This window comes from Capra hircus, chromosome 20 (genome assembly GCF_001704415.2).
Source record: "Capra hircus breed San Clemente chromosome 20, ASM170441v1, whole genome shotgun sequence".
Classification (NCBI taxonomy): domain Eukaryota; kingdom Metazoa; phylum Chordata; class Mammalia; order Artiodactyla; family Bovidae; genus Capra; species Capra hircus.
This window is the reverse complement of record NC_030827.1, coordinates 23,565,626-23,592,337: the sequence shown is the minus strand read 5'-3', so window position 1 is coordinate 23,592,337 and position 26,712 is coordinate 23,565,626. Positions and strand designations below refer to the sequence as shown.

Sequence of the window (26,712 nt, the reverse complement as noted above, 5' to 3'; positions counted from 1 at the left end):
TTGGATGTTTAGATTGTTTCTAATTTTTCCATTACAAATAGTAGAGATGAATATCTCTGTGTTTATCCTCCAATTAGGATAAACAACCAGAAGGGAGTCAAAGTATACCAGCATTTTGAGGCTTAGATGCATATTGTCAAATTACCTTCAGAAAATCTGCACCTAATTTTATACCCACCACTGTGTATGAGTGTTCATTCCCATACCTTTGTCATGATATAATAATAAAAATAAAATAACAATAGTTAATATTATCTTAGTACTTGACAAATAGAAAATATTTTAAGCTATTTTTCTACTACCATGGTTGAACTAAAAAAAAAAAACCAACTGCTTCAAGGGATAATTTACATATCATAAAATTCAACCAATATAAGTTTACAATTCACTGATTTTAATAATTATACATTTGTGCAACTATTACCACAGTCCTCTTCTAAATCATTTCTATAGTCCTAGAAAATCTCCTCCCCATGGCCATTTAGGGCTTCCGTGGTGGCTAAGTGGTAAAGAATTTGCCAGCCAGTGCAGGAGACGGGGGTTCGATCCCTGGATTGGGAAGATCCCCTGGAGAAGGAAATGGCAACCCACTCCAGCATTCTTGTTTGGGAAATCCCATGGACAGAGGAGCGTGGTGGGGCCACAGTCCATGGGGTCAAAGAGTTGGACATGACTTAGTGAATAAACCATCACCACCACATAGTCACTTCTAGAGAACCCCTGCTCCCACCCCCAGTCTTAGGCAACTATGATTTGCTTTCTGTTCCTATAAATTTGCTCTTACTAGACATGTCATATAAATGGAACCATACAATATGTAGTCTTTCGCACCTGGCTTTTTTCACTTTCATGTTTTTGAGGTTTATCCATTAGCACAGATCAATGTTTCGACCCTGAACTTTTTTTCTCTTCATGTTAACTTGTAGTTGCTCTTCTGAGTCATCTGTTACAAAGGCCCTTGCCCATTTTCCTATCGGGACACTGAAGGTTTTTACAGAAGAGGGACATAATCAGGGTCATGTTACATAAAGAGAATTCTGGCAGCACTGGGAAGGATGTCTCTATATTGTATTTCCAAACCTGGGACAATCAATAGGCTTACTGCATTGAATTAGGCTTTATCATCTACAGTAAAGAGGTATTAATATGAACTACAAAAAAGAGCTATAAAATTATTAAAGTTTATTTGAATAGTTTCCTTAAAGAGTGTTATAAATTTCTAATTTAGTCTCTAAAAAAATGTTTCAGGTTAATTCTTCAAAGTTGGTTTGGTTTATTGTAGTAGAATCAGGTCTTTTGTAGAACAAAGTGAAGTGTAAATAAATGTTGCCTTACCCTAGTGTTGCTCTTGGTGGCTTGTGTTTTGCATCAAGAGCCCTTAAAATGTTTTCATTTCTAAGATTCATTGACAATTAAGTTCGCAATTTGACAAACATTATCTTTGAACTCTATTATTTCTGTAAAGTTAAAAGGAACACCCCTCCCCCATTCTCCTCACCCCTGCAAAACCCTCCCCCAAGTAAAAACTGCCTGGTCTAAAAAAGAAAAATGTCCCATTGTGATTCCAAATTAACCATTACTGAATTTGTACCCCATGCTATTTTGCTAAATCCAATTAGACCCTTCCTGAAACAAAGGCTCAGATCTGATAAAAGTTGCAGTTCTTAAAGGTAACAGAGACACTGAAAACTTGACCTATCAGAGTGCTGAAGCTTTTCTTCATTCTATCTCCTCTGGTTCTAAATCCCATCTTCAGAGCTGTCTGAGGATGATTTACCTTACAGCTAAAAAAGTTAAAGCAAGGGATCTTCATTTGTATGGGGTTCTCTGTAGTTTTTTTTGTTTTTCCTTAAGAGGTAACAACAAATTATATAACATTCAGGCCCCTCTGGATTGGCTCTATAACCAACAACCTCTATCCCCTATTCCAAAGGTTCTTTGTAAGTTGGTCCTTACTTCATGGGTTGAGTGTAGATATATTTCTACAAGGCTTCTCTTCTGTGATTTGTAACAGACATCCTTTTAGAAAGTTTGTCATGCAAATCATAAAGCAACAACATACACAATTAGAATCTCGTCACTTCAACAGGTGATGCACATTTATTTTATGGTCCCTTCCAGTTTTTGTCCACACGCCTACATAGTTCACTTTACAGAGTCGCATTTATTGCACCACTGTTCTATATTCATCTCTTCCAAATGTGTATGATGTGGCTATGTCACAGTCTTCACCAGAAAGAGGGCAGCAGAAAAGGATCACAGGCTGGTACTTCATGGCACCAAGAAAAAATGACCAGCTGTCAGAGTTCAGAGGGTGGGCAGGGATGCTGACTGTCAGGGCCACATTTGGCTTGTCACCACCGGATGCTCCATGCTTAGCAGGGCCTGGCATCCAGTTAGTATGTAAATATCAACCAAGGGACTAATTCTGAACCCGACTAATCCAATTTTGTTGATTTTTTTTTTGGGGGGGGGGATGGGGGGGTAATATAACTCCCAAGTAGAAACAAAAAACTTTTAAAATTAGCAATTACTGTTTTTCATTAAAGTGGAATCTGCATCACTAATTCACTGATTAATTAAACAAGTGTATATAGTGTCTGTTGGGAACAAACACAACTGGATTACTTGGAATATCATGAGAGACCCAAAGGAGGAAAATTTTGCATAGTGTGCTCTTTCTAAACCCCATCCCAATCCTTTACTTTATGGCCTGAGATGAATGAAGAGAAAGGAGAAAATTTTAATCTTTTAAAAAGACATAGCCTTATTTTATCTTTGCAGAAGAGTTGAGAAATAATGAAAAAAAAATTGGGAACAAAAGGAATTTTAACTTAAAGAAAACAGAGCTCTTTATTGCCTTTAATGGCTCTGTAAGATTATACCAGAAACTGGGCTACCCTTATCTGAAGTGCCACATTCACTGTGAAATGCTCCTAGAGGGAGAAGTCATAACAGTTTATTGTTCAAAAAGGATCATTGTAGATTTTGGTTAACATAAAGAAGCATATAACTTTTTCTAAGATCTAGAACATGAAGGAGGGCGCTATGTAGCCTGTTGTGAGACACGCTCATCAGTCACTTGGATGGCCTGATGTGACACACGCAGTCACTTGAGAAGTTTGACCCAGCAAAAGATGGACTCCTTTTGTCCTGAGGTCAGTGCTAATAGGCATTTCCCGGCAAAATTCAATTAAACAAAACCCCAGAGTTGTTTTTCATCAAAATAATTTTGATTTAATTTCTTCTTTAATATAAAAGGACAACAAATTACATTTCAGAGAATACTGTTTAGGTTATGAGGTTCCCGTCAGAGCTGTTTTGCAATACATGTTTATATAATCAGAAGTCAAGTCGGCAGTCGACTGTGAAACTGGGGCCAGCCAGGCTGCCTTGTGTGCGTTCCACTTTGGACAACAAACTAATGTACCATTCTATTGTTTAGGTATCAGTGAGGTTTGGATTTTGTTTTGGACATTCGAGTCGGGATGAGAAAATGAACCAGCAGATTCTAAAATGCAATAGGTCAGCGCTTTGTAAAGAGAACAAGCAACATCAATACTTCCTACTCTAATCAATGGGCCCAAACATTTGACATTTTGAATACTGATATTTAAATAAGTTTTTGGAGAGAAAATTTTATAGAATCTTTCTGTTCGTATTGCCCAGTATATTACTGATTATTTCCCCTATTGATCAGTTGTACTTTGCTGTCCAAGATTCACAGAAGTGAACAAGGCAGTGCAAAAAGACAAAGAGAACAATAAATAGCATACAGAAGCAGTTAAACCTCTCTTATTTAGAGGCAATTTGCCGAAAGCAATTACACTTTACAAGATCCCACTTGACAATGAATGCATCAAAGATCTAAAATCTTGGACAGTTATCCTTGCAGCTTTACCACTCAGCATCCTCCCTTACCTGCCCTCCCTGAGGATCCCAACTGGAAGGGATCTGTTTCTCTTGGTCTGATGGTACCCTGCGTCACAGTTAACTGTAGGCATAGCTCCTTTACTAGACTACAAGTTCCCTTTAGGCTATGAATGATGTCTTATACATATTTGCCTCCTCCAAAGCACTGAACGTTGCAGTGTCGAGGTTCAGGGCAGGCTGCCCCAAGATGGTATACTGATTATTCTGAAAAGAAGTTACTTGAGAAACAGCTGGTAGAAAAAAATATATATAAAAAACACTCATTTCCTCCTTCTGCATGAAAGCAAGAAGTAAATCTCTCAGGTGAAGGAATCCTCCCTATACCAGGAGGCTAGAAAATATCCTTATCATCAGAGTTAGGGAATTCAAGGCTTAAACAGATACCTAAACAAACTTGATACTTCCTCATTAGTTTGCTATCCTAGCATACATTAAATCTTCACCAATTTCTTTCCTTGTCTAGAAATGATATATATAAGATTTGGGGAATCTTATTTCTATGAGAATTCCACACATGTGAATTAAATTATTTTGTTTTTTCTCCTGTTAATCTGTCTTGGGTCAATTTAATTATTAGATCAGCCAAAAGAACTAAGAAGGATGGGGGGAAATTTCCCCTCCCCTGACAGTGTTATTCAATTATGTGCGGAGTAAGTTAAAATAGATTAAAAAATTATCCTAATAAACTTCAAGTAGAACCAAAAACTCTTCTGTCTCTCCATTTAGAGTTTATATTGTATTTGCAAAGTATATTTAGTGTAAATAAAGTGAATATTTCCCTCTAAAACAGTCCCTTTTGTGGGTAAGTGTATTCTTTCCTCCACTGCATTCTTTGGGTGTGAAGATGAAACAGGTTTTGGATGAATACCCACACATGTCAGATGTTAAAGCATATTTCTTTGTTTTTTTCTGGCTTTGTATTAGGATACTACATATTCATCCAGAGCCTTTCCAAAGAAGAGTTCTCCAAACACTTTTAAATTTTAAAATGTCCTTGATTATGTGTTAACTAAGCTAAATTCAAAGAAACTAAAATAAATCACATCAGAGCAAAAAGTAAAAGAAATTTAATTAGAAAATTCAAAGAGATGACAGTAGAAAAAGTCTAAAATTCATTGTAGAAGGATTGGAATGGACCTTATCTCATCATTCTAATGTGTGAGCCAGGACACACAGACTCACACAGTGTTCCAACCAAGCTAATCACCAGGCCAAAGGGGCTGGTTTTGTGAAGAAAAACCTAAGGAGGCAAAGTCACTCAGCATAAATCTAACATAGGATTTTGGAAGTTCTGAATTAGCAAATCTCTCAAAGAAAACAAAAAGCAAATATCCACATTGGTTTTTAGTTTAATAAATAATATATTCATTTTCATATTCACTTTATTAAATGGGAAAAACATACCAAATCATTTTTTCTATGTGCTAAAACATTCCAGTGTTTTAACATCATTGAAAAAAGGCAATGCAAGTTTGTCTCTCATGTTTTTAAAGACAAGGGAGGAAACTCGGGATAAACGGGGATCTCTCAAGGTCTGGTTTTTGATTCCTGTGTCTCCGACTGAACAAAACTCTCAAGTTACAAAGATGCTGAGGTGCAGACACACTTTCTCCCATCTTATACTCCTGTTCTGAGAGAGGTAACACAAAGATCCAGATATTTAATGTAGATTTTTCTAATTACTTAAAATCTACCAGCAGTTTTTGCTAAAAACAAACAAACAAAAACTTTAGAAAAACCGTCTCATTCAATAAACATAACTATGTTCAAGAGGCTATTAGTGCCTATTAAGGTTTATAGAGATGAAATGACATAACTTCCAAGATTGACTTTAGAAAGTTTCAGTGGAAAAGAAAAACTGGGGGATAGGTGAGCAATGGCAAAGTCTTATAATTATTGTACTAAATGTAGGGGATGAGTATATGAGGAATTTGTAATTTTTTTTCTACTTTCATGTATGTTGGAGAATTTTCATAAACAGACTTTTTAAAAAAGAGCTTAGGTAATATATGGTATATTAATGGCTCAGATGGTAAAGAATCTGCCTGCAATGCAGGAGACTCAGGTTCAACACCTGAGTCAGGAAGATCCCTCGGAGAAGGAAATGGCTACCCACTCCAGTATTCTTGCCCAGGAGAATGCCATGGAGATTGGAGCCTGGCAGGCTACAGTCCATGGGGTTGCAAAGAGTCAGACACTACTGAGTGACTAATGCTTAGGCAATATAGGTCATCATTATAGGTACAGGTTTGTGGACTAGACAGAAACCTCTGCTGAACGAAAGAACGGCTGGTCTTGAAACTGGGGCTCTTTACCAGGTTTAAAAAACCATTTCATCTGTTTTTCTCGTAGGAAGGAAATAACAAATTTAGGCACTATTTTGGAATTGTGTATTAACACAATACTGTTTGATGTGACCATAAAATCAGAGAAATCTACCTTTTCCAGCTGAACATAGAGGTTTCATTACATGGAAGACATGGATTTGGATTTTGGTTTAACTTTTAGTTTGAAAGGAAAAGAGAAGTTTTAATTACAAGAATTTAGATTCCCTAATCCTTTTCTCAGATCCAAGTAGTTTTTCTTATGGGGATTTAACCTCTACCCTGTCAATTACTTCCATGGTGGCTCAGGTGGTAAAGAATCTGCCTGCAGTGCAGGAGACCCAGGTTTGATCCCTGGGTCAGGAAGATGCCCTGGAGAATTGAATGGCAACCCACTCCAGTATTCTTACGTGGAGAATTCCAAAGACAGAGAAGCCTGGCAGGCTACAGTCCATGGGGTTGCAAAGAGTCAGACATGACTGAGCACCTAATACTTTCACATTGCCAATTATAGAAGTAAGCTGTGTGTGGGTGGTCTCCTTCTGGAGGTCATACTTTAAACAGAAGTAATCCTTTCCTGTGTTGAAGAAATCACTTTCACCCCCTGCAAAGAATACACTTTTACGGAGGTCTCACTCCTTCTGACTCCTCTCTATTCCCTTAACACCTTATACATCTCTCGCTTCCATGCTTCCTACACTCTTCCTCATTGGTCCAGTCATCACATCCTATGCAATCCTCAGGGATCCAAAAAAAGCAAAAGAGCCCACTGGGTCTTGGGGGACAACCATACCTGTTCCTATGCAAACTGGGGCTGGGGAACTAGAACTGGATCAGAAACAAAGAGGAGTCAGACTGCAACAAACTCTCCTAGTTCCTTTATTTTGTATAAGTTTCACAACCATGGGGTCTGTATTGACATTGTAGATTTTTTTTTTCCTGTTTTAAAAACAGATATTAAGGACTCACATAAGAATTCTCTCTACTAACACTGATGTCATGGAGACTTTTTAAAAATGAGGTATTTGGTTTACTGTCCAAAACAGTAAAGGTTTGGGCAAACTGCAGAAATGATCTAGCAAGTAATAAAATGAAACTGAATCACTGAAACAGAAATGGGATCTGGCAATACAGTTGCTGTGACACCCTGAGAATCTTTATTGTAGCCAAAATAAACCTACCCAACTTAACATTTCTAAAAGTAAAACCTAGCATGATTTTTCCTAGAGGCATACGTTTCCACTTGGAAAAGACAGTGAGAATGAAGAGATGAGTGAATATGAGAAAGGTAAGGAGATTAAGACCACTCTTACTGCCCATTTCCCCACTCTAATAATAATTACTGACTAATGGACCCTTATTTCCTTGTTATCAAATGACCTTAGGAAAACATTTATAGCCATGGCAAGAACAGTGTTTACAAGTGAATTTATGTGGAACCGTTGTCAAAGTTCAAAATACCATGAAAGATCTTGAGAAGGCAGTTGACTATTTCACATAAAAAACTGAACAATCAGGTTAGCCAGGCCCAAAATAATGATGAAAACATGTAAGATTAATTTAGGCCACGTGAGACGCTCTTCTTGGTAGAGGGAAATTATATAGATGAGAGATGGATATATGAATACAAAGGCCAGGCCACATGCTGCTCCTGAATACCTGCAGAATAAAAAAGGTTTTAGGTTAATATTCATTCCTTATTTTTCTGATTTACAATTATGGTAAATATAGGATAATTTAAATCATCCTCAATCGGATGTTACAATAAAATTATTTTTGATTCATTTGTTGTTGACATAAAGCATCCGAGTTTAAAACTTATTTTACTTGCTAAGTTAATATAAAATACTATTTCCTGTTCATCTTTATAGCATCTGCTTGACAGAGTTTTTCATTCATCTCTCAAGTCTCTGTAGTTCCTCTGTATCTCAGTGATTATGGCTACTTCCTCAGAAACATCTGGAGATAGGCTTCCTATCTTTGATCTTTTATAAACTAATTATAAATTCTGAGTTGTTGAAGGACTGCAAGCATCTGCTTAAGACTGAGAACAGATGAATGTCTTGTCGGTATTCAGCATAATTATCAAAAATAGTAACAAAAATACCTAAACACATGACTGAGGAACCTACACTTACTTGTCTCCTTCCCTATACTTAATTTCCTTATAAACAGCTTAAAGGGAACTTGTAAATCCATTATATTTCACAAGTGTCAGGCTAAAGGTCTCCTCTTTTGTCTTTCGCTACTTTTATAGGAAAGGGTCTTCAAAAAAAGTAACTCAGTCCTGCTTTCTACAAGGTTGAGGAAGAAAAATCGGATCATTCTAAATTTTAGTTTTCCATGAGAATCTGAGGTCACAGCTTTAATTCCAATCTACTCAACCTATCACAATGTATTTGGAGAATGGATATTAAGGAAAGAGCCATCTGGGATCTAAACTTTCTGACTACAATTGACACTGAAATATGTTCTTGAGTAGAAATGGATTAAGAAAGTTAGGACATAGCCTTGACATATTAGAGACCTTCCAGGTACCCCAAGAAGTTACACGTTATATATTAAAAATAACTTTATTTTGGATAAAAAGAAAGAAATACATTGGAAAATTATGAGAAAAAGAGAAGGGGAAGGTACCTAAGGCTAAGGAAAATGGTGCTTCTAGAGTGAGGAATAAGCAAAAGTGGAAGATAAAGAACCCCTTAACTGATACCAGTGAACTGCACTTGAATTTTATCAATTTTAAATACTCACTGGAATTTTAAACAATTTATCAAGACAACAACAATAGGAAAAGCATAAAAATAAAGACAAATATGTAAAGGGGCAAAGTTCCCTTACAGGCAGTACCTTATGATTCCTCCTATGTTTGGGTAGAAACAGGCCATGATCACTCCAGCTCCCACAATAAACAGATTAAAAATCAACACATGGAAAATGCTAAAAGTTGAGAAGAGAGTTTGGAGAAAGAAAAAATATAAAAACAGGCAAATTATAACAATTAATGTGAGAATGAAATTAATTACTATCATCTCTAAAATGAGAATGTCTTAAACTTGACAATAAAATTACAGCATAAATAGAAGGCAACAGGAGTACTCAATATTGGTTGTGGGACAGTGATATTGGCCCTTTCCTGCAATTATATAGCTAGGTTAAATTCTGTAGGAGCAAACTGGTAGGGTATATCAGTGTTTACATTCTTTGATCTGTAATTCCATTTGAGTGGAATATCATAAGAAAATTAAAAAACTATTAACATAAAGGTATTTGTAAAAAGAACTGATGCTTTTGAACTGTAAAAAGAATTGATGCTTTTGAACTGTAGTGTTGGAGAAGACTCTTGAGAGTCCTTTGGACTGCAAGATCAAACCAGTCAATCCTAAAGTAGATCAGTCCTGAATATTCATTAGAAGGACTGATGCTGAAGCTGAAGCACCAACACTTTGGCCGCTTGATGTGAAGAACTGACTCACTGGAAAAGACCCTGATGCTGGGAAAGACTAAAGGCGGGAGGAGAAGGGGACGACAGAGGATGAGATGGTTGGATGGCATCACCAACTTGATGGACATGAATGTGAGCAAGTTCCGGGAGTTGGTGATGGACAGGGAAGCCTGGAGTGTTGCAGTCTATGGGGTCTCAAAGAGTTGGACACGACTGAGTGACTGAACTGAACTGATTTGTAAAAAGACAGAAGCATCCTAGATATATGGCAGGGTAACAATTTACTTGATGGAAACATTTAAAAATGTTAAAAATATAAAATCATTGTTACCTAGATGGTAAAAATCTATCTAGGCAACTTGAGGAAAAAGCTAGTTAGATTTTTACTACACAATAAAATCTTAAAATGTTTGAAAAAAATCAGAAAGAAATACACTAAAAGGGAGTAGAGATTGTGTTACAATTTGGGATTTGGGGTAGTTTTTCTTCATTTCTACACCTGATAAATTTCATATATTTTATAGTATTCCTTTGTAAAGTATTATTTTACTTTTATAATTAGAAAAATAAATTTTATCAAGGGAAAGGCAAAATGGGCAGGTTTTTATTTTTCAGATTTAGTCACGTAAAGCTATTCAGTATTTACCATGAGCAGAATATCAGCTAAGTAAATTGAACTAGATGTTAACAATTCAAGGCTTGGGAAATCAATTTTGGGACAGAAATAATCATATGGTAGATGGAAAGTGATGCTTGAGAAATAACTCCATTTCCTCCCAAAATGATCCTTAAAAGTCAAAGTTACATATCAAAGCAATATTTTGAGCCCAAGTTATCAGAGGTTAATTAATCCCTGGGAAAAATTACAGAAAGAATTAAAAATCAGGAAAATTATTTATACAAATAAATGGTTAGTCATATATCTTGATGAATTACAAAGATATTCAGGCTTCCAGATCTTACTACTTATCTAAAAACTCCAACCTTAAAATTGCTTCAGAGCTTTGAGACATTGGCTGGGCCTCTGTTATTTCTGTATTGTAAAAGGAAACAATTTTGTGTATTTTTCCAAAGCAGTGGTTCTCAAAGTGTAACCACGAACCTCAGGGAAGTTTCCAATTCCCTTCCAGGAAGCTCTGAGGTAAAAATTATTTTCCAGTCAGACAAAACATGCTTTGCAAAAGCAATGGTGAATAAACTGCTGCCCCCTTAGATTGGACAGAGGTAGCTGCAACTATCTCTGTATTCTATACTGTATTCTTTACTGCCAACACTCTCAAAAAAAAGTTTTATTAAAAATTTTCCTGATAAAGGACTGAAAATTATTAGTTTTACTAAATCTCATACTTCAGTGTTGTTTTTTGTTTGTTTTCGGATGTGCTGGGTCTTCATTGTGATTCGCGGGCTCTTCATTGCAGTGCCTGAGCTTTCTCTCGTTGTGTTGCAAAATCTTATACTTTGAACAAACATCTTTTTAACATTCTGTATGATCAAATAGGAAGTATATAATAAAGCACATCTGTTGCATACTGAAGTACAATGGCTGCCTTGAGGAAAAGCACCTGTGCAACTGAACTGGGGGACAACCGTGCTGTTTTTTCCAAAGACCATTTTTAATTGAAAGACAGACAAACTATGGTTCTTTAGATTTGGATATGTGACAGACATTTTCTTGAAAATAAATGATATGATCTTATCATTTCAAGAAAAATAACTGGTAGTTTGTGTTGCCAATGATAACATTTGAGCTTTCAAGTAAAAATTAGAATTTGGAGAGCTGGTATTTGCCACCATGAGAGCTGGACAGAATTCCAATATCTAAGACTTTTATAATGCAACTGGTGGTGATAATAGCGAAAGTGGGTTTTGATAATATAGAATGAAATGGGTCAATATTTGGAAGATCTATAGAACTCAGTGAACCAATATTTTCCAAATGACTAAACCTAATGTTGGGAGGGATTGGGGGCAGGAGGAGAAGGGGACAACAGAGGATGAGATGGCTGGATGGCATCACTGACTCGATGGACGTGAGTCTGAGTGAACTGAAAGTTAGTGATGGACAGGGAGGCCTGGCGTGCTGCCATTCATGGGGTCACAAAGAGTCAGACACAACTGAGCGACTAAACTGAACTGAACTGAATGTTATAAAATCATACATGGGTAGAAGATCCAAATTGTAAGACAAACCAATGGCTTTTAATGTAACTGAGTTTCAGATTCAACTAACTTTTAAAAAACTACCACCTGTCAAGGTTTGGGACAGTAGCAAAGAAAAATATCCACAATGATCTGGAAAGGCTATTAAAAGTACTTCCTTCTTGCTCCAACTATGTGTCCATGGGAGGGTGTATCTTCCTCATATATTTAAACAAAAATTATATATTACAACAGAATGAATGTAGAAAATAGGATAATTCAATGGTCTACTAGCAAATCAGACATTAAAGAGTTTTGAACTGTAAAAGAAAATTTTTAGGAATTGTTCATTTTCAAAAATATCATTTATATGTTAACAAGTAATGGTTTTATTATTGCTTTTTAAGTAAATTAATAAACATTTTAAAAGTTCAGTTCTAATTTTTCATGTTAACTATTGATGGATGTAACCCACATAAACTAAAGTTCCTGGGGGTCCTCAAATAAACCTTAAGAGTGTAAAGGGGTCCTGAGATCAAAAAGCATGCTCCAAAGTATGCAGTGTGTAGAGTCCTTGCAACTGTAGGATAAATGATGTGTTCTTGATGGTAGGGGAAGAAATGTAATGCGAATGCAAGAGGGAAATTCCAGACTTTTTCCAAGAAGAGAAAACATTCTAACCGCCAACATTATGCAAAATAATGGCAGAAAAAAGGAATAACGCATTTACCTAGAATTTTTTTTCATCTATGACTTAAACTGTATTTATTATTTCGGTAAATACGGCAGGACATATAAACACAATAGGATTCTTACATTTACTGAAATCCAATGTGAGAACTGTAGCTGTTGCTGTTGTCAAGGCTAGAGGCTTGGTAACTCTTGATGTTCGCTTTTAAAAGTTTTCTGTTTTTAAAACCACATACTTCTAACCAATTATTTGTTAAATGAGGGGAAAGACTGCATTACTTTACTTCAAATAAACTGGTTAAGACCACTTGTTTAGTTGGTTACAGCAAATATAACTTTTTTCAAATTTTATCCAAAAGCTTTCTTCATTTAAGATAATTTATTCCCAATAAAATAGGTTACGACTAGGTACTTTTTACTAGAATAATCTATAATAAAACTTAATGTAAGAGTAGGCATTAACCAGGGGCCAACAAGGAAGTTTCAGTAAATGGAAACTTCTCTTGGATGAGGGTGACTAGCTTTGAACAGATTTTTCAAGAGGACTCAAACTCTTTCATCGCCAATAAGAAATTAAAAATTATAGCAATCATTACAGAAGCAAATAATAATTTAAACTTGCTATGTATCTCATGTTCAATCCTAAACCATTATTGTTTATGTAAAACTGCATGAATGGTAACAAATATACAAGTAAATACCAATAACCAATAACTAAATGAGTTGCTTCTCTTTAGCCATAAGTTACTAACACAGGTACTACTACATACTGCTAACTTCTTGGCAAAGAGTAGATTAATAACAACTAAATCGCAAGATAAATATAGCTGATATCAGAGCTAACATAACTACATGGACAGGAATTAACTTTAAATCATTCTGGACAAGGGAGCGGCTTCTATTTTTAAAGCTCTTCTGGGAAAAGAACACCAAAGGTCTATCCTTAGTAATCGTTTTCATTAGGCAAAGTTTCATAGCAAAAGGATCAGTCACATTTTAAACTGACCTGTTTGCACAGTCATTTCTTGCTTGGCACATCTTGCTGGTCAAGAGAAGAGCCCTTACCTAGGATAAACGTCACCGAAGACATGACCCAATAGCTGGACGCGAGCCAAGTAGCCTAGGAGTGGATACACAGTCATCATCTGGAACAGCAGGAATATTCTTGCAATGAAGGACAGGATGTCACTGCTAGGGAAGTTGTCTAAAAAATTCTAATCCAAGAAAGATAATAAAGTAATGTTACAAATCAAATTCAATATATACAAATTTATAAAATGGAATTTTTTTGCTTATTTTGAACACAGGTGCCACCCAAATTGTATGGTTTCGTGGTCTGGCGCCCGTTCACAAACTATTTGCTATTACTCTTCAATAGTTAAGCACAGAAATTAAAAGTAAGTATTTAGAAACTTAAAGACATTTGACATTGGCATATTTTTGTTTTACAAAAGTATCAATCTGCAATTGATTTGACATTGAAACGACAACAAAGAAGACTTTGTTTACCACTGATAGTTTGAGAAGTAATGCTCTGTTAGTATATGAGGTTTAAGTATAAATTTGTTTCAATGCTATTTCATTCTCAATGATTCTCTTACTTTTTCTCCTCTGATGCACTGTAGCATTTTTAAAGATTATAGCATAAAGTGAGAGTATATCTATTACTTACTATCACTATTATCTATAGTCTATCAATAAATAGAAAAGAAATTTTTTTCTACTTCCTTTCATGATTCTGTTCTCCATTTTCATTTGGCATCTAAGAAAAAGAAAGCCAATTACTCAGATTTTTTTCCCTTTCAAATACAAATACCACAGATACTCTTATTCCCAAGGGAGTGGGCTTTATATGGGATTTTTCATATCAGGGGAATTTTCAGCAAACATTTGGCTGCCAAAGAACTTTTGGAATCAAGGAAATCAAGAGAACATTTCAAACTATCAAAAGAGCAATAACTCAAATCTATTTATCTTGAAAAGATGAGAACATTATTACCACTATTATGCTGAAATAACTTTTATAATTCATAGGTAATAAATCATATTTTGTCTCCACTACACTCTTTTAGAGGAATTTCTTCTGACTGGAATGAAAATCACCTGTGAATGCTACTTTCTCTGAGAACTTCTTAAGTCACATAAAACTAGAGATTATGCTATTCCCAGGTTTATGATGGGTCAAATCAAATAATAAATATTATTTATGGCAGCCTTTTAGTAAAAGAATGTTTCTTTTATTCTTTCTGTCTCTTCCTCTGTCTTTTTAAGAAATAGTCTTTCTTTGCTTTTATGCTTGCCACCTAGACCAAAATGAGTGTCAAATCTATTATCAGAGACTGATGAATTAAGAAACCAGTTTATTCAGGACATTTCCAGATCTGGACTTTAGAAAATCAGGGAACTGAATATAGTCTCTGTGAGGGTTTATAAATTCAAGACTGCTACTAGCATAATTATCCACACACAGAGAAAAATAAGCAAATAACAGGAATCATTTATTTGAGTACCACAGGTGCCAGCATACAGAAGGTTTTCTGAGAGACCTTCTAAAATCTATGGAGTATCTATTATGATATTTAATGGAAGAAGAAACTGAAGCTCACAAAGAATGGGGAAGGTGCCTGAATTCCCACATGTATGGTAAATAGAAGAGACTGGATTCAAACCCAGGCCTGTCTGGTAGTATACATTGCTACTGTATCATACTGTTTGCCCTGCAGATATGAAAGTATAAACAATCACACAGAGAGGGTACACAGTGCCTTACCTGCTCTATACAATCTTTGGATAATGGTGGTGAAGGAAATGAAGCAAAAACCAAGACTCCAATATAGAGATAAGTTAATGTCACCAGCATATAAGCAATGGACAAGTCCCTCACCTGTAAACAGAGAATAAAATTCCCACAATGATGAATAAATTTTTAGTAAGTATGTCTGAATAGGCTAAAAAATAAGTGAAAATGAAGTTGCTCAGTTGTGTCCACTCTTTGTGACCCCATGGACTGTAGCCCACCAGTCTCCTCCGTCCATGGGATTTTCCAGGCAAGAATACTGGAGTGGGTTGCCATTTCCTTCTCCAAAATAATAAGACTGACAAATAAATATAATATTTATCTTTTTTGCTCTCTCTGTGTAAATATACATCTAGGTATCCAGGTTGCTCAGAGACATTTGTTAAAACAAAATTCACATACTTAACAACTAGTCTGACAACTTTTTAAAAACTATCTGGAGTATGAAGACTAAGTTACCTGCTGGCAGGCTTAGAAAGTTAACATAAATGGTGGTTTATCATGATTGAAATTTGGACTTAATTTTGAAATGCAATTTATTTACCAAATTATAAAATATTTAACTAAAAAAATAAAGCTAAGGGACAACAAGAAATCAAGAATAGGCTGCTTTCTGTATGACCTATGGAATTAAAAAAATTTTTTTTCTTTTAGTGAATTAACTTCGTAGATCATCAAAGCATACCTAGACCAAAAGAGACTGGTATATATTAAAATATATTTAATAAAGTACGAAAGCTAGTTAAAAAGCAGACAGTAAGCAGGTATTAAAGACAAGCTTAATAAACCTAAACAGTAAACAAAAGGAAATCAAAAGGCAGCTGTTCAAACAGCTGCACAATGTTATGATTGGAGCCAGTAAACAAATGCAGAACATTAAATAAAGTGGATTGCTTTCTTCCACTGCTGTTCCCACCCTCCCAACCATCCCCATGCAAAGTAAAAAGCTCCAAGATATTTAATGGAGCCAGCTGTTTGATCCAAACAGAACAGATCCCACAGCTCATAAATCTGGTCTCCATCACCACAAAAGTTATGGCCAAACAATTCAGCACAACTAAATTATGGCAATAAGCTTATTCATTTTTCATTTTAAACACAAATTACTTTGAAAGCTAAAAAAACAGATAAGAAAAAAATTATATACAATTTTGCTTTAGTTTGATACCACAGAAAGAAAACTGGACATGTGGTATTAGTAAACGTTTCTGATTTGGGGGAAACGTTTCTCCTTAAATGGGCTAAAGCAATAGTAGAGAGCTGTAAACTTAAATGTTGATAAATTCACTTCAAACAAACAAACAAACAAACAATGAGAAACCTAAAAGTCAAGCCTAAGTTGACAATCAGCTTGAAAACAAAACAGGGGTTTCAATCCCTAAATTAGATGGTAGAGGCTTCCCTGGTGGCTCAGATGCTAAAGAATCTGCCTGCAACAGGGGAGATTCGGTTTCAATCCGTGGGTTGGGACGATCCCCTAGAGAAAAGAATGGCTACCCAGTCCAGTATTCTTGCCTGGAGAATCCCACGGACAGAGGAGTCTGGCATGCTACAGTCCATGGGGTTGCAAAGAGTCAGACACGACTGGGCGACTAGCACTTTCACTAACACTTTCATTAGGCTATGGAACTACAGGAACCTGGATTATGGAGACTGCTTCCAGCGTTTTAAGAGTTTCTAACCGTGTAGGGGTGAACAAGGGGAAGCCAAAAAAACCTCCAGAGAAGTTTCAAAGTCTCTTCTCTAGTTCTTGAAACTCTAGGGCTCATCCCAGGCTAGACTGGAGTCAACCTTTGAGTTGCCTGATGGTCTTGTGAGGTATTAACAGAAATGGACCAGGCAACCCCCATATTCATAACAATGGGTAGGTGTCTCACAGTGATGTTTGAAAGTCATTCCACTCTTAGCTTACTCAGTATTACTCAAGAAGAAAGAAGTTTTGCAAAACACAAAATCTTGGCAGGCCAAAATGGTTGTGTCAGAGAGCTATGTATCCATATAAAGAGGGACAGCTACCATTTCATGGATAGTCTTTAGTCTGTATACCACCTGATCAGCATATTATTTTGGGCAGACTTTCTGCAAAGATGTATACCTTAGCAAACTGGGGAAAATCTGACTATGATAAAAAGGTGAAGATGCAAGGGCTTCCTGATGAGAGAGTTTCCCCCTTCTGCTTCCCTGTTCTTATAGCACTGCATACACATCTGAAATATGGCATCTACTACCCTATATTGTAATCATCATTAATTTTTATTATAAAGGAATCTATATTTATGATATGAGGATATCAACTGGAAAGAGAATATTCTTTCACATCCCAAAGTAGTCAAGGTTAATAGTTCTTCTATTATGTTGGTCTTTTAATTTTTCTATATCCAAGTTGGTCCATACTACTAGACTATGACATCCCTGAGACAAGGACTGTGTCTTCACCTTTATATCCCCAATGTGTGCGTGTGTGCAAAGCCGCTTCAGTTGTGTCTGACTCTGTGTGATCCTATGGACTGCAGCCTGCCAGGCTCCTCTGTCCGTGGGATTCTCCAAGAATACTGGAATGGATTCCCATGCCCTCTTCCAGGGGCTCTTCCTGACCCAGGGATCGAATCTGCATATCTTAGATCTCTTGCACTGGCAGGTAAGTTCTTTACCACTAGCACCACCTGGGAAGCCCTATATCCCCAATACCCAGGACAATACCTGGCACACAGCAGGAACTCAGTAAATGTTGATAAAAATAATCATGTTGTCTACAATTATTAAGTGCTTCTAGGTACTAGACTCTGTACAAAGCACAGTACATACATTATCTCATTTAAAGTAGGTATAATCCTTTTCTTTATTTTATAGATAAATAAATTAGTGCAGAGAGGTTACAACACTTGTTCATGGTTACACAGTGAGTAGTTGGTGAAGTCAATATTCAAACCAAAGACTTTTCAGCTCCAAACTGCATGCCCTTAGCTACTAAAATGGAGAGTTAACCAGTTTAATAGTACATTTGTGTCACAGTTAATAAACAATAGTAAAGAAAACAGTGAAAGAGAGGTACCAAATAATGAGTAACAAAAGATAACAATAAAGTACACATACAGATGCAAGAGAAATAACAACGATTAGAAAAGCTCTATTTCTCAGCAGTTTAAATGTACATTCAGTAGAACTATGTCAAGAGTTGTAAAGTAACTGTTTTCATCTGAAAATACTCTAATGAACAGAAATGATGTTTTAATATAAAAGCAGCTGAGGTCTAGCACGATCCTGGGAAACATGCCACCTATGAATAGCATGCACACATGTGGGCTTTGAACCAAAGCCATCACTATTCTAGGCCTGGAGATATGGCCTCTTAGAAGCCTCTTTAATGGAAAACGGCAGGAAAAAAACCCATCTTTTAGAAAATGAGGCTCAAAGTAAAAAATATATTTAAAAATCAGCACAAGTGACCATAAGAACTAGTAAATGTGTCAAGAACCGTGTACATTAATAAAGTAACTTCCTCTGCCTCACAAATAAGCAGCAGCTGGCAGGGCTGGCAGTACAGAAGTAATGACAGGAGGGGTGCCAAGTGGGGCACAAGTGGGCCTGGGAGCACATTCTGTTTCTCAAAAATGGTTTATAATCTTTTTGTTCCACATACTTTTCATAGTGACTATCCAGCAGAGCATTTACTGAAAAAGAGACAGGCCTACCCCAAACATTTACATAAAAACTACTCCAGACATATATAGTTGAGTAAACTACAAAGATTCATAAGAAGAAAAAAGTAAATAACAAATTAAGATATGAGCACTTCAAATAGTTTTAAAAGAAGTAAGCAGGGAATAAAACTAAATAAAGATAGGCAAAACAAAACAAGCATGGTATAGCTTCTGATTCAAACATGATGAAGAAATGGGAAGAGGGTGGTCCACAGATCCAGGATGGTTACAGACCAAATATATTCTGCTGATGAGGAATGAGTTGGATGATCTTCAACTCTACAACTTTCTTTGGGGTAAGGTATGTCTTACTAAAGAACAGAAACTATATCTCATTTAGTTACATAGGTAAAAATGTTTTGTGAAAAGAAACCCTCATGAAATTATGTCAAATTTGGAAAACCTGGAAAATTTGAGCACTACCCCTGTTTAGGAGCCTCACTGTTCTTCACAAATGTCTTCAGATCCAAGTACAACTATATTTATATAGATGAGAATGAGGCCTTTTCTATTCTTATGTCTTCTTTTCTATTTTCAAAGTTTTTTTTTTTTAACTGATCTCTGAATGACTAACCCAAAATCAACATTAAAAATTCCAAGTTCCTGACAAGCTTCACATTTTCTGACTTAAATCTCAAGAAAATATTGTATCATGGTATTAACAAAACTTCAATGACTCAAATTACTTACTGAAACCTCCTTGAATAAATCAAATGACAAAGTTTTCTCAGAATATAGTACATATTTAGCTTAATTTATACAATGAAAAATGAAAAGTGTTAGTTACTCAGTCGTGTCCGACTCTTTGTGACCCCACAGACTGTAGCTTGCCAGACTCCTCTGTCCATGGACTTCTCCATGCAAGAATACTAGAGTGGATAGCCATTCCCTTCTCCAGGGGATCTTCTAACCCAGGGACTGAACCTGATCTCCTGCACTGCAGGCAGATTCTTTACTGCTGAGTCACTGGGGAAGCATTTTATACACTGGTTTCAACCAATTAAGACAGTAAGAAGACGTCATCCATTTAAACTTTTACTTCTAAGCCTTTAAAAAACTATTTTCCACAAGTGACAAAAGCTGAGCCAAATTTTATTACCTGAACCTCACCTACTAGTTCTACAAAATGCTAGTCCCCAAACTCAGTAGAAACAAGAACTCATTTATGGTTATTTACATATGGAATATAGATTTCAAGTTCCATTGAGTGTTATATTATGAAAGGCAGGACTCTTCCTATGTGCTTTGGGGACCATAAAACAGAAATATTTATCTCTCTATTCAGTCTGCTTCTCGCACTGAGGAATGCATACCTTCAGATAAGCTGATGTGAATTTCAAGAAGAGCTATTCCTCTTAAAAATTTTCAGGAGCAAAACTAAGTACAGACAGTCTTCTCTTTTTATGGTAGTATGAGACTATGTCATGGGGCTTACCTGGTGGCTCAGAAGGTAAGGAATCTGCCTGCAATGCAGGAGACCTGGGTTTGGTCCCTGGCTTGGGAAGATCCCCTGGAGAAGGGAATGGCAAACCACTCTAGTATTCTTGCCTGGAGAATCCCCATGGACAGAGGAGACTGGTGGGCTACAATTCCTGGGGTCGCAAAGAGTCAGACACGACTGAGCGACAAACACACACACATGAGACGGGGAAAGTGCCCCGATACCTCTTTGAGGAAGATGCCTTTGCAGCTGCAGCACTGTTGGGTTCAGCCGGTTCCTCCCTCATGCTGTTCACTCACTGGGAACAGGTGAGTCAGGAAGGTGCGCTGCAGCCAAGGCTTGCAAATACTGGGCACATACCTCACCGAGGGAGAATTACTCCAACCAGCCACAATATAAAATCTCTGGAGAAGGGGTGTGCAGACTAGATCAGAGGCACAAAGGAAAATAATCTAAAAGTGAAAGACCAGTTCAGATGCCAATCAAGACTCTGGGAGTCACTAGAAAAAAAACTTCTTGAGGTGAAGGTTTCTAAGGTGCTAAGATTTTCTGAAGTTGATTCCAGGTGAGGATCCATAAGTGATTCATTGACTTGTACAGTCCTTCCTGCATTGGCAGGTGGATTCTTTACCACTGCACCACCTGGGAAGCCCCCAGTTACTACTTTATGCAAGTTCAAATCCTGTGGTAACCTAAATTTGAACCATGTTGTTAGGGGGAACTGATATAATCTAACTAAGCCACAGCAACTGAAATTCATGCATATGGGAACTGTGCAAAGTGAAGTCTGCCTGTAACTTAACTCATTGTTTTAAGACTGTTTTCTAGTAAGACAAACTAATTATGAGCACAATAAAAATATACATGAGTGTTTAGGATAAAACATGAGATTCCACTAAAATTGTTTTCTTCACCCCCAGATTCTCAGGTATACAAGGTGTTCTCTCTCATTAAGGGGACTTTGGTGGTGAAGTTTGAGAAACACAGCCTTATGGATAGAATGATCCAAAACATGAGAAGCCAACTTCACAAAATTGGTTTCTGTGGTACCTGGTTTAAATTAGCATTAGAGATCAGTTGAGTAGGATAGGAAGGTGACCTGGCTGAAACCAAAGTATACACTGTTAACTACGTACACTATTTCTGTGATGATAAAAGTTATCTTCCACATATCTTGAAACTTCCTAAAATTTGTGATTGGCAGCTTAGTTCAAGTGGCAAGGAGTCAGGAAATTTGTGAAGAAGGTGAGAGGGATTTAAAAGTAAAAGCGATAAAGTATATTCTCAATTTTTCCTTTACACTCCAAAGTTCCAAATGTTCATTTAGGATAGTAAGATTTTCTTCCTATTCCCTCCAAAGATTCAAAACTGTTTATGACAGAAGTACAATAATATTAAACATTTCCAAAATAAAAACTGAATCTAAAGTGTGAGGGTAATAGAAAAAGAAAAAAACTGCAAAAATACATTTGCCTAGGAAAAGTTATAGAAAATGGTAAGAGATCTTAATTCTTAAGTTTTCCGAAAGTCAAAGCAAAAATAGAAACAAGAATAGTTATATGACCCTTATTATCAAATAATGAGTTCATTAAGGAAATGTTTTCCTAGCCTTGAAGAGAGAAAATTTTCTCTCTACCGTCTTTACATAAAGGATGCTGAGCAATTTAACAAAGAATATCTTAATTACAGTTCTTATAAAACAATAAAGCAACATTATACACATGGCTTTCCTATATTACCATGAATCCTTGATAAAAGCCACTTTAAATATTAAAATCTAGTACAGTGATGAGAGAAGAGAGAAAGAAAGAACTGATGTGGTTATTTATTTTTCAGAGAGTCTAACTTATCGATATCATCCAAAGAAATCTTGGAGAAGACAATATGTTCACGTTGCAAGATAAATTTAAAGGCACTAGAAAAAACATGAAGGATATTCTCTCCTGTTAGCAGAAAGAGCCACAGTTGCAAAGGGTCAGCCATGACTGAGTGACTAACACTTTCACTTTTCAATAGTTGTATAGACTCCTATTAGAACTTCATCATGATTTTCATTTATATGGTTAGAAGTTATCAAGCTGAATTCAAATTTTACTAACAAGGCCACAGGTAACTGGTTAAATTCTGCTTTCTTTGGGTTTAGTTTGCTCTTTTTTCCCCTAGTGTCTTAAGGTAGAAGGTTAGATTATTGAGATTTTTTTTTAAATGTAGGTATTTACAGCCATAAATTTCTCTCTAAGCACAGTTTTAGTGCATCCCATATATTTTGATATGTTTTATCTTCATTTTCAGTAATGTCAAAGTACTTCCCTAATTTTTCTTGTAACTTTTTTCCTTGAACTTATTAGTTACTTAGGAGTATGTCGTTTAATTTCTACATATTTGTCAATTTCTCAGATTTCTTTCTGGTAATGATTTCTAATTTCATTGTGGTCAAAGAACATACTTGGTATGATTTCAGTCCTTTCAAGTGTATTATGACTTGTTCTGTGACTCAGCATATGGTCAATCTTGGTAAATGTTTCATGTGTTTTTGAAAAGAATGTGAATTCTGCTCTTGTTTAAGACTTTTATAAATGCCAGGTAGGCTGATAGTATTTTTCATGCTTTCAATATCTTTACTTATTTTCCATTTGCTCCATCAATTATTAAGGGAGAGTTGGTGAAATCACTAATTATTAATATAATTGCGGATTTCTCTACTTCTTACAGTTTAGACAGTTGCTGTTTCCTTTACTTGGAAGCTCTATTACTGGGAGCATACATGTTTAGGATAATTATGTCTTCTTGATGAACTGGTCCTTAAAGATCATCATATAATGTTCCTCTTTATCTTCGGCAATACTCCTTGTTCTGAAGTCTGTTTTGTCTGATATTAAAATAGCCACTCCATCTCTCTTATGCTTAGTGTCTGCATTATCTCTTTATATGTAAAGTAAGTTTCTTGTAGACAGTATATAATTAGGTTTTGCTTTTAATCAGACTGACAATCTCTTTTAATTGTAGTATTTAGACCATTTTTAATGTAAGTATCAGCACAACTGGGTTTGAATCTATTATCTATTTGTTTTCTATCCAGTAGTCATATATGGCTGTGAGAGCTGGACCACAAAAAAGCTGAGCACCAAAGAAATGAATCTTTCGAATTGTGGTGCTGGAGAAGACTCATGAGAGACTCTTGGACTGCAAGGAGATCAAACCAGTCAATCCTAAAGGAAATCAACCCTGAATATTAATTGGAAGGACTGATGTTGAAACTGAAGCTCTGATACTTCGGCTACCTGATGCTAAGAGCTGACTCATTGGGAAAGACCCTGATACTAGGAAAGATTGAAGACAACAGGAAAAGAGGGCAGCAGAGGATAAGTTGATTACATACCATTATGAACTGAATGGACATGAATTTGAGCAAACTCTGGGAGATAGCGAAGGACAGGGGAGTCTGGCATGAAAAAAAATCCATGGGGTTGCAAAGAGTCGGACACAACTTAGTGACTGAACAACAACAACTCTCTTACACTTAATGTCTGCATGGTATATCTTTATATTTAAAGCAAGTTTCTTGTAGACAATATATAGCTTTATTTTTTTAGTCAGACTGACAATCTCTTTTAATTGTAGTATTAGACCATTTTTAATGTAATTATTAATATGACTGAGTTTGAATCTATTATCTTTCCATTTGTTTTCTATTTGTACCATATATTCTTTGTTTCCTTTTTCTTGTTTTCTTTTAGATCACTTGGGTATTTTTAAAGATCTCACCACTACCAGATATACATCCTTTTTTTTTTTCTTTTTTTAGTGAGTGCTCTAGAGCAAACTATTATGGCCCATGGATGAAATATGGCCAACTGTCTGTTTTTGTAAATATAATTTTCTTGCAACACAGGCACTACCCATTTGCTAACATATTGTTTATAGTTATTTTTCGTGCCACAATAGTAGAGTTGGGTAAATGTAATCCCATGGCCCATTAAGTCTAAGATATTTACCACCAGAACCTTTAAAGAAGAAATTTGCTGACCATTGTTTTGTGGTTTACATTTAAAAATTAAGGTTTAGTAACAAAAGTCAATTCCTCAGGTAATTACTCACATTATTTTCTTGGTTCTTATTGTTCTTCAAGAGTGTGATAATACAATTATGAATAAAGAAAGCAAGGGTAAGCACCCCAGTCAGTTGTGGAAACTGAAATCTTATCTCTAGGAGAAAAAGAGAGAAGAAAAAACATGCATTAAAATGACAACTGGAAAATGAGTACTAGTAGCCGAATAAAATGCCTTTATAAAGTTCCTCAAGGCTAACATTATACTTGAACAAATACTTGAAAAGGGAAAGAAGAGGAATCAAGAAATCATGCCTGTGGGATACTTTATCATTTTTGGCCATGCTTGCCAGCATGTGGGATCGAACCCATGCCCCCTGTGTTGGAAGCACGGAGTTGAAACCAGTGGACCACCAGGAAAGTCCATGTGAGGGTACTTTCTATTAGTTATTTCTGTTTGAGGTCATACAACTAGTATGTTGTAGAGCAAGATCAAATTCAGGGTCTGAACGAAAAATGGGCAGAAGACCTGAATATACATTTTTCAAAAAATGATATACAGATAGTCAAAAGGCACATGAAAAAGTGATCCACACTGCTAATCATCAGAGAAATTAAAATTAAAACCAAAATGTGATACTACCTCGCATCTCATACAAAATGGCTATTATCAAAACAGAACTACCATATTGATCCACTAATTCTACTACTGGGTATTTATCTGAAGAAAATGAAAACACTAATTTGAAAAGATAATGCATTCCAGTGTTCATAGCAGTTACTCTATGAGGTGTTCCAACAATATAGGTTAAAAAAAAAGCCCTATTGAGACAGACCTCAACAGAAGGATACTTTCTAACAAGAAAAAGAATGACCACTTCAGATCAACAGCATTATACTTATATAATTATAACAAAGCTCCAATATTTTAGAAGATGATAAAATTATCATTTGTACATGACAGGCCTACCTCAAGAAATAAGAAAAATCTCAAATAAACATTTTTATACCTAAAGAAACTAGAAAAAGAACAAATAAATCCCAAAGTTAAAAGGAAGAGAAATAACAAAGATCAGCAAGAAATAAATGAAATAGGGATTAAAGAGATAATAGAAAAGATCAACAAAACTAAGAGCTGGCTTTTTTTGAAAGATAAAATGGATAAAACCTCAGCTAGATAAACCAAGAAAAAAGAGATGATTCATATAAGTGAAACTATAAATGAAAGAGAAGACACCACAACCGATACAACAGAAATACAAAAGATCATAAGAGACCACGTGAACAATTAACAAATTGGACAATCTAGAAGGAATGAATAAATTCCTAAAAACATGCAAACTCCCAAGACTGAATCATGAAAAAACAGAAAATCTGAACAGACTAGAGATTGAATCAATAATTAAAACCTTCTCAACAAAAGTCTAGGACTAGATAGCTTCTCTATGAATTCTACCAATCACGAATTAATAGTAACCTTCTCAAGCTCTTCCAAAAAATAAAAGAGAAAAACACTTCCAAACTCATTTTACAAAGCCAGAATTAACCTGATACCAAAGCTAGACAAAGAAACTACAAGAAAAGAAAATTATAGGCCAATGTCCCTGATGAACACAGATACAAAAATTCTCAATAAAATATTGGCAATCCAAGTTAAACAATTCATTAAAAGGATTACATACCATTATCAAGTGAGATTTATTCCAGGGATGCAAGTATGGTTCAACATATACAAATCAATCATTGTAATCAATGATACCACATTCAATCAATCAATACACCACATTAACAAACTGAAGAATGAGAATCATATGATCATTTCAATAGATGCAGAAAAAGCATTTTACAATAAGCTTAAGTCACTCAGTCATGTCTGACTCTGCGATCCCATGGACTGTGGTCTGCCAGGCTCCTCTGTCCATGAGATTCTCCAGCAAGAATACTGGAGTGGGTAGCCATTTCCTTCTCCCGGGCTCCTGTAGGGGAAATTAGAATTGGATGCCACAAGTCCAGGGGAGCCTCCTGGGCATGTTCATTATCAGAATGCTCCTCTCCTTTGTAAAACATTTCTGACTGTTTAATTGTGAACCATTCAGGGGCCATTGCCCTTCTGATCTTAAAGTAGCTAACATGTACCCCAAAGGTCTTTCCCCTGGTACACATGAAACATTTCCCATTTTTAAAAGCTTTATAA

The 26,712-nt window shown here is 35.9% G+C and overlaps 1 protein-coding gene across 5 annotated transcripts in view; it reads right to left on the bottom strand.

The window, feature by feature from the left end:
- The window catches only part of SLC38A9 (solute carrier family 38 member 9), a 93,860-nt gene continuing 72,132 nt past the window's right edge, over positions 4,985-26,712 (bottom strand). For 4 of the 5 annotated variants that reach the window (XM_013972787.2, XM_013972786.2, XM_005694698.3 and 1 more), the window contains 5 exons: positions 24,569-24,675; positions 15,302-15,415; positions 13,597-13,745; positions 9,108-9,197; positions 7,121-7,916 (listed from right to left, as the gene is read on the bottom strand). In XM_013972787.2, coding sequence (XP_013828241.1) covers positions 7,751-7,916; positions 9,108-9,197; positions 13,597-13,745; positions 15,302-15,415; positions 24,569-24,675 — 626 coding nt within the window. In that variant the 3' untranslated portion in view covers positions 7,121-7,750. Of the gene's footprint in view, positions 7,917-9,107; positions 9,198-13,596; positions 13,746-15,301; positions 15,416-24,568; positions 24,676-26,712 lie in introns of all 5 variants that reach the window. The other variant, XM_005694697.3, reaches the window with a different exon arrangement.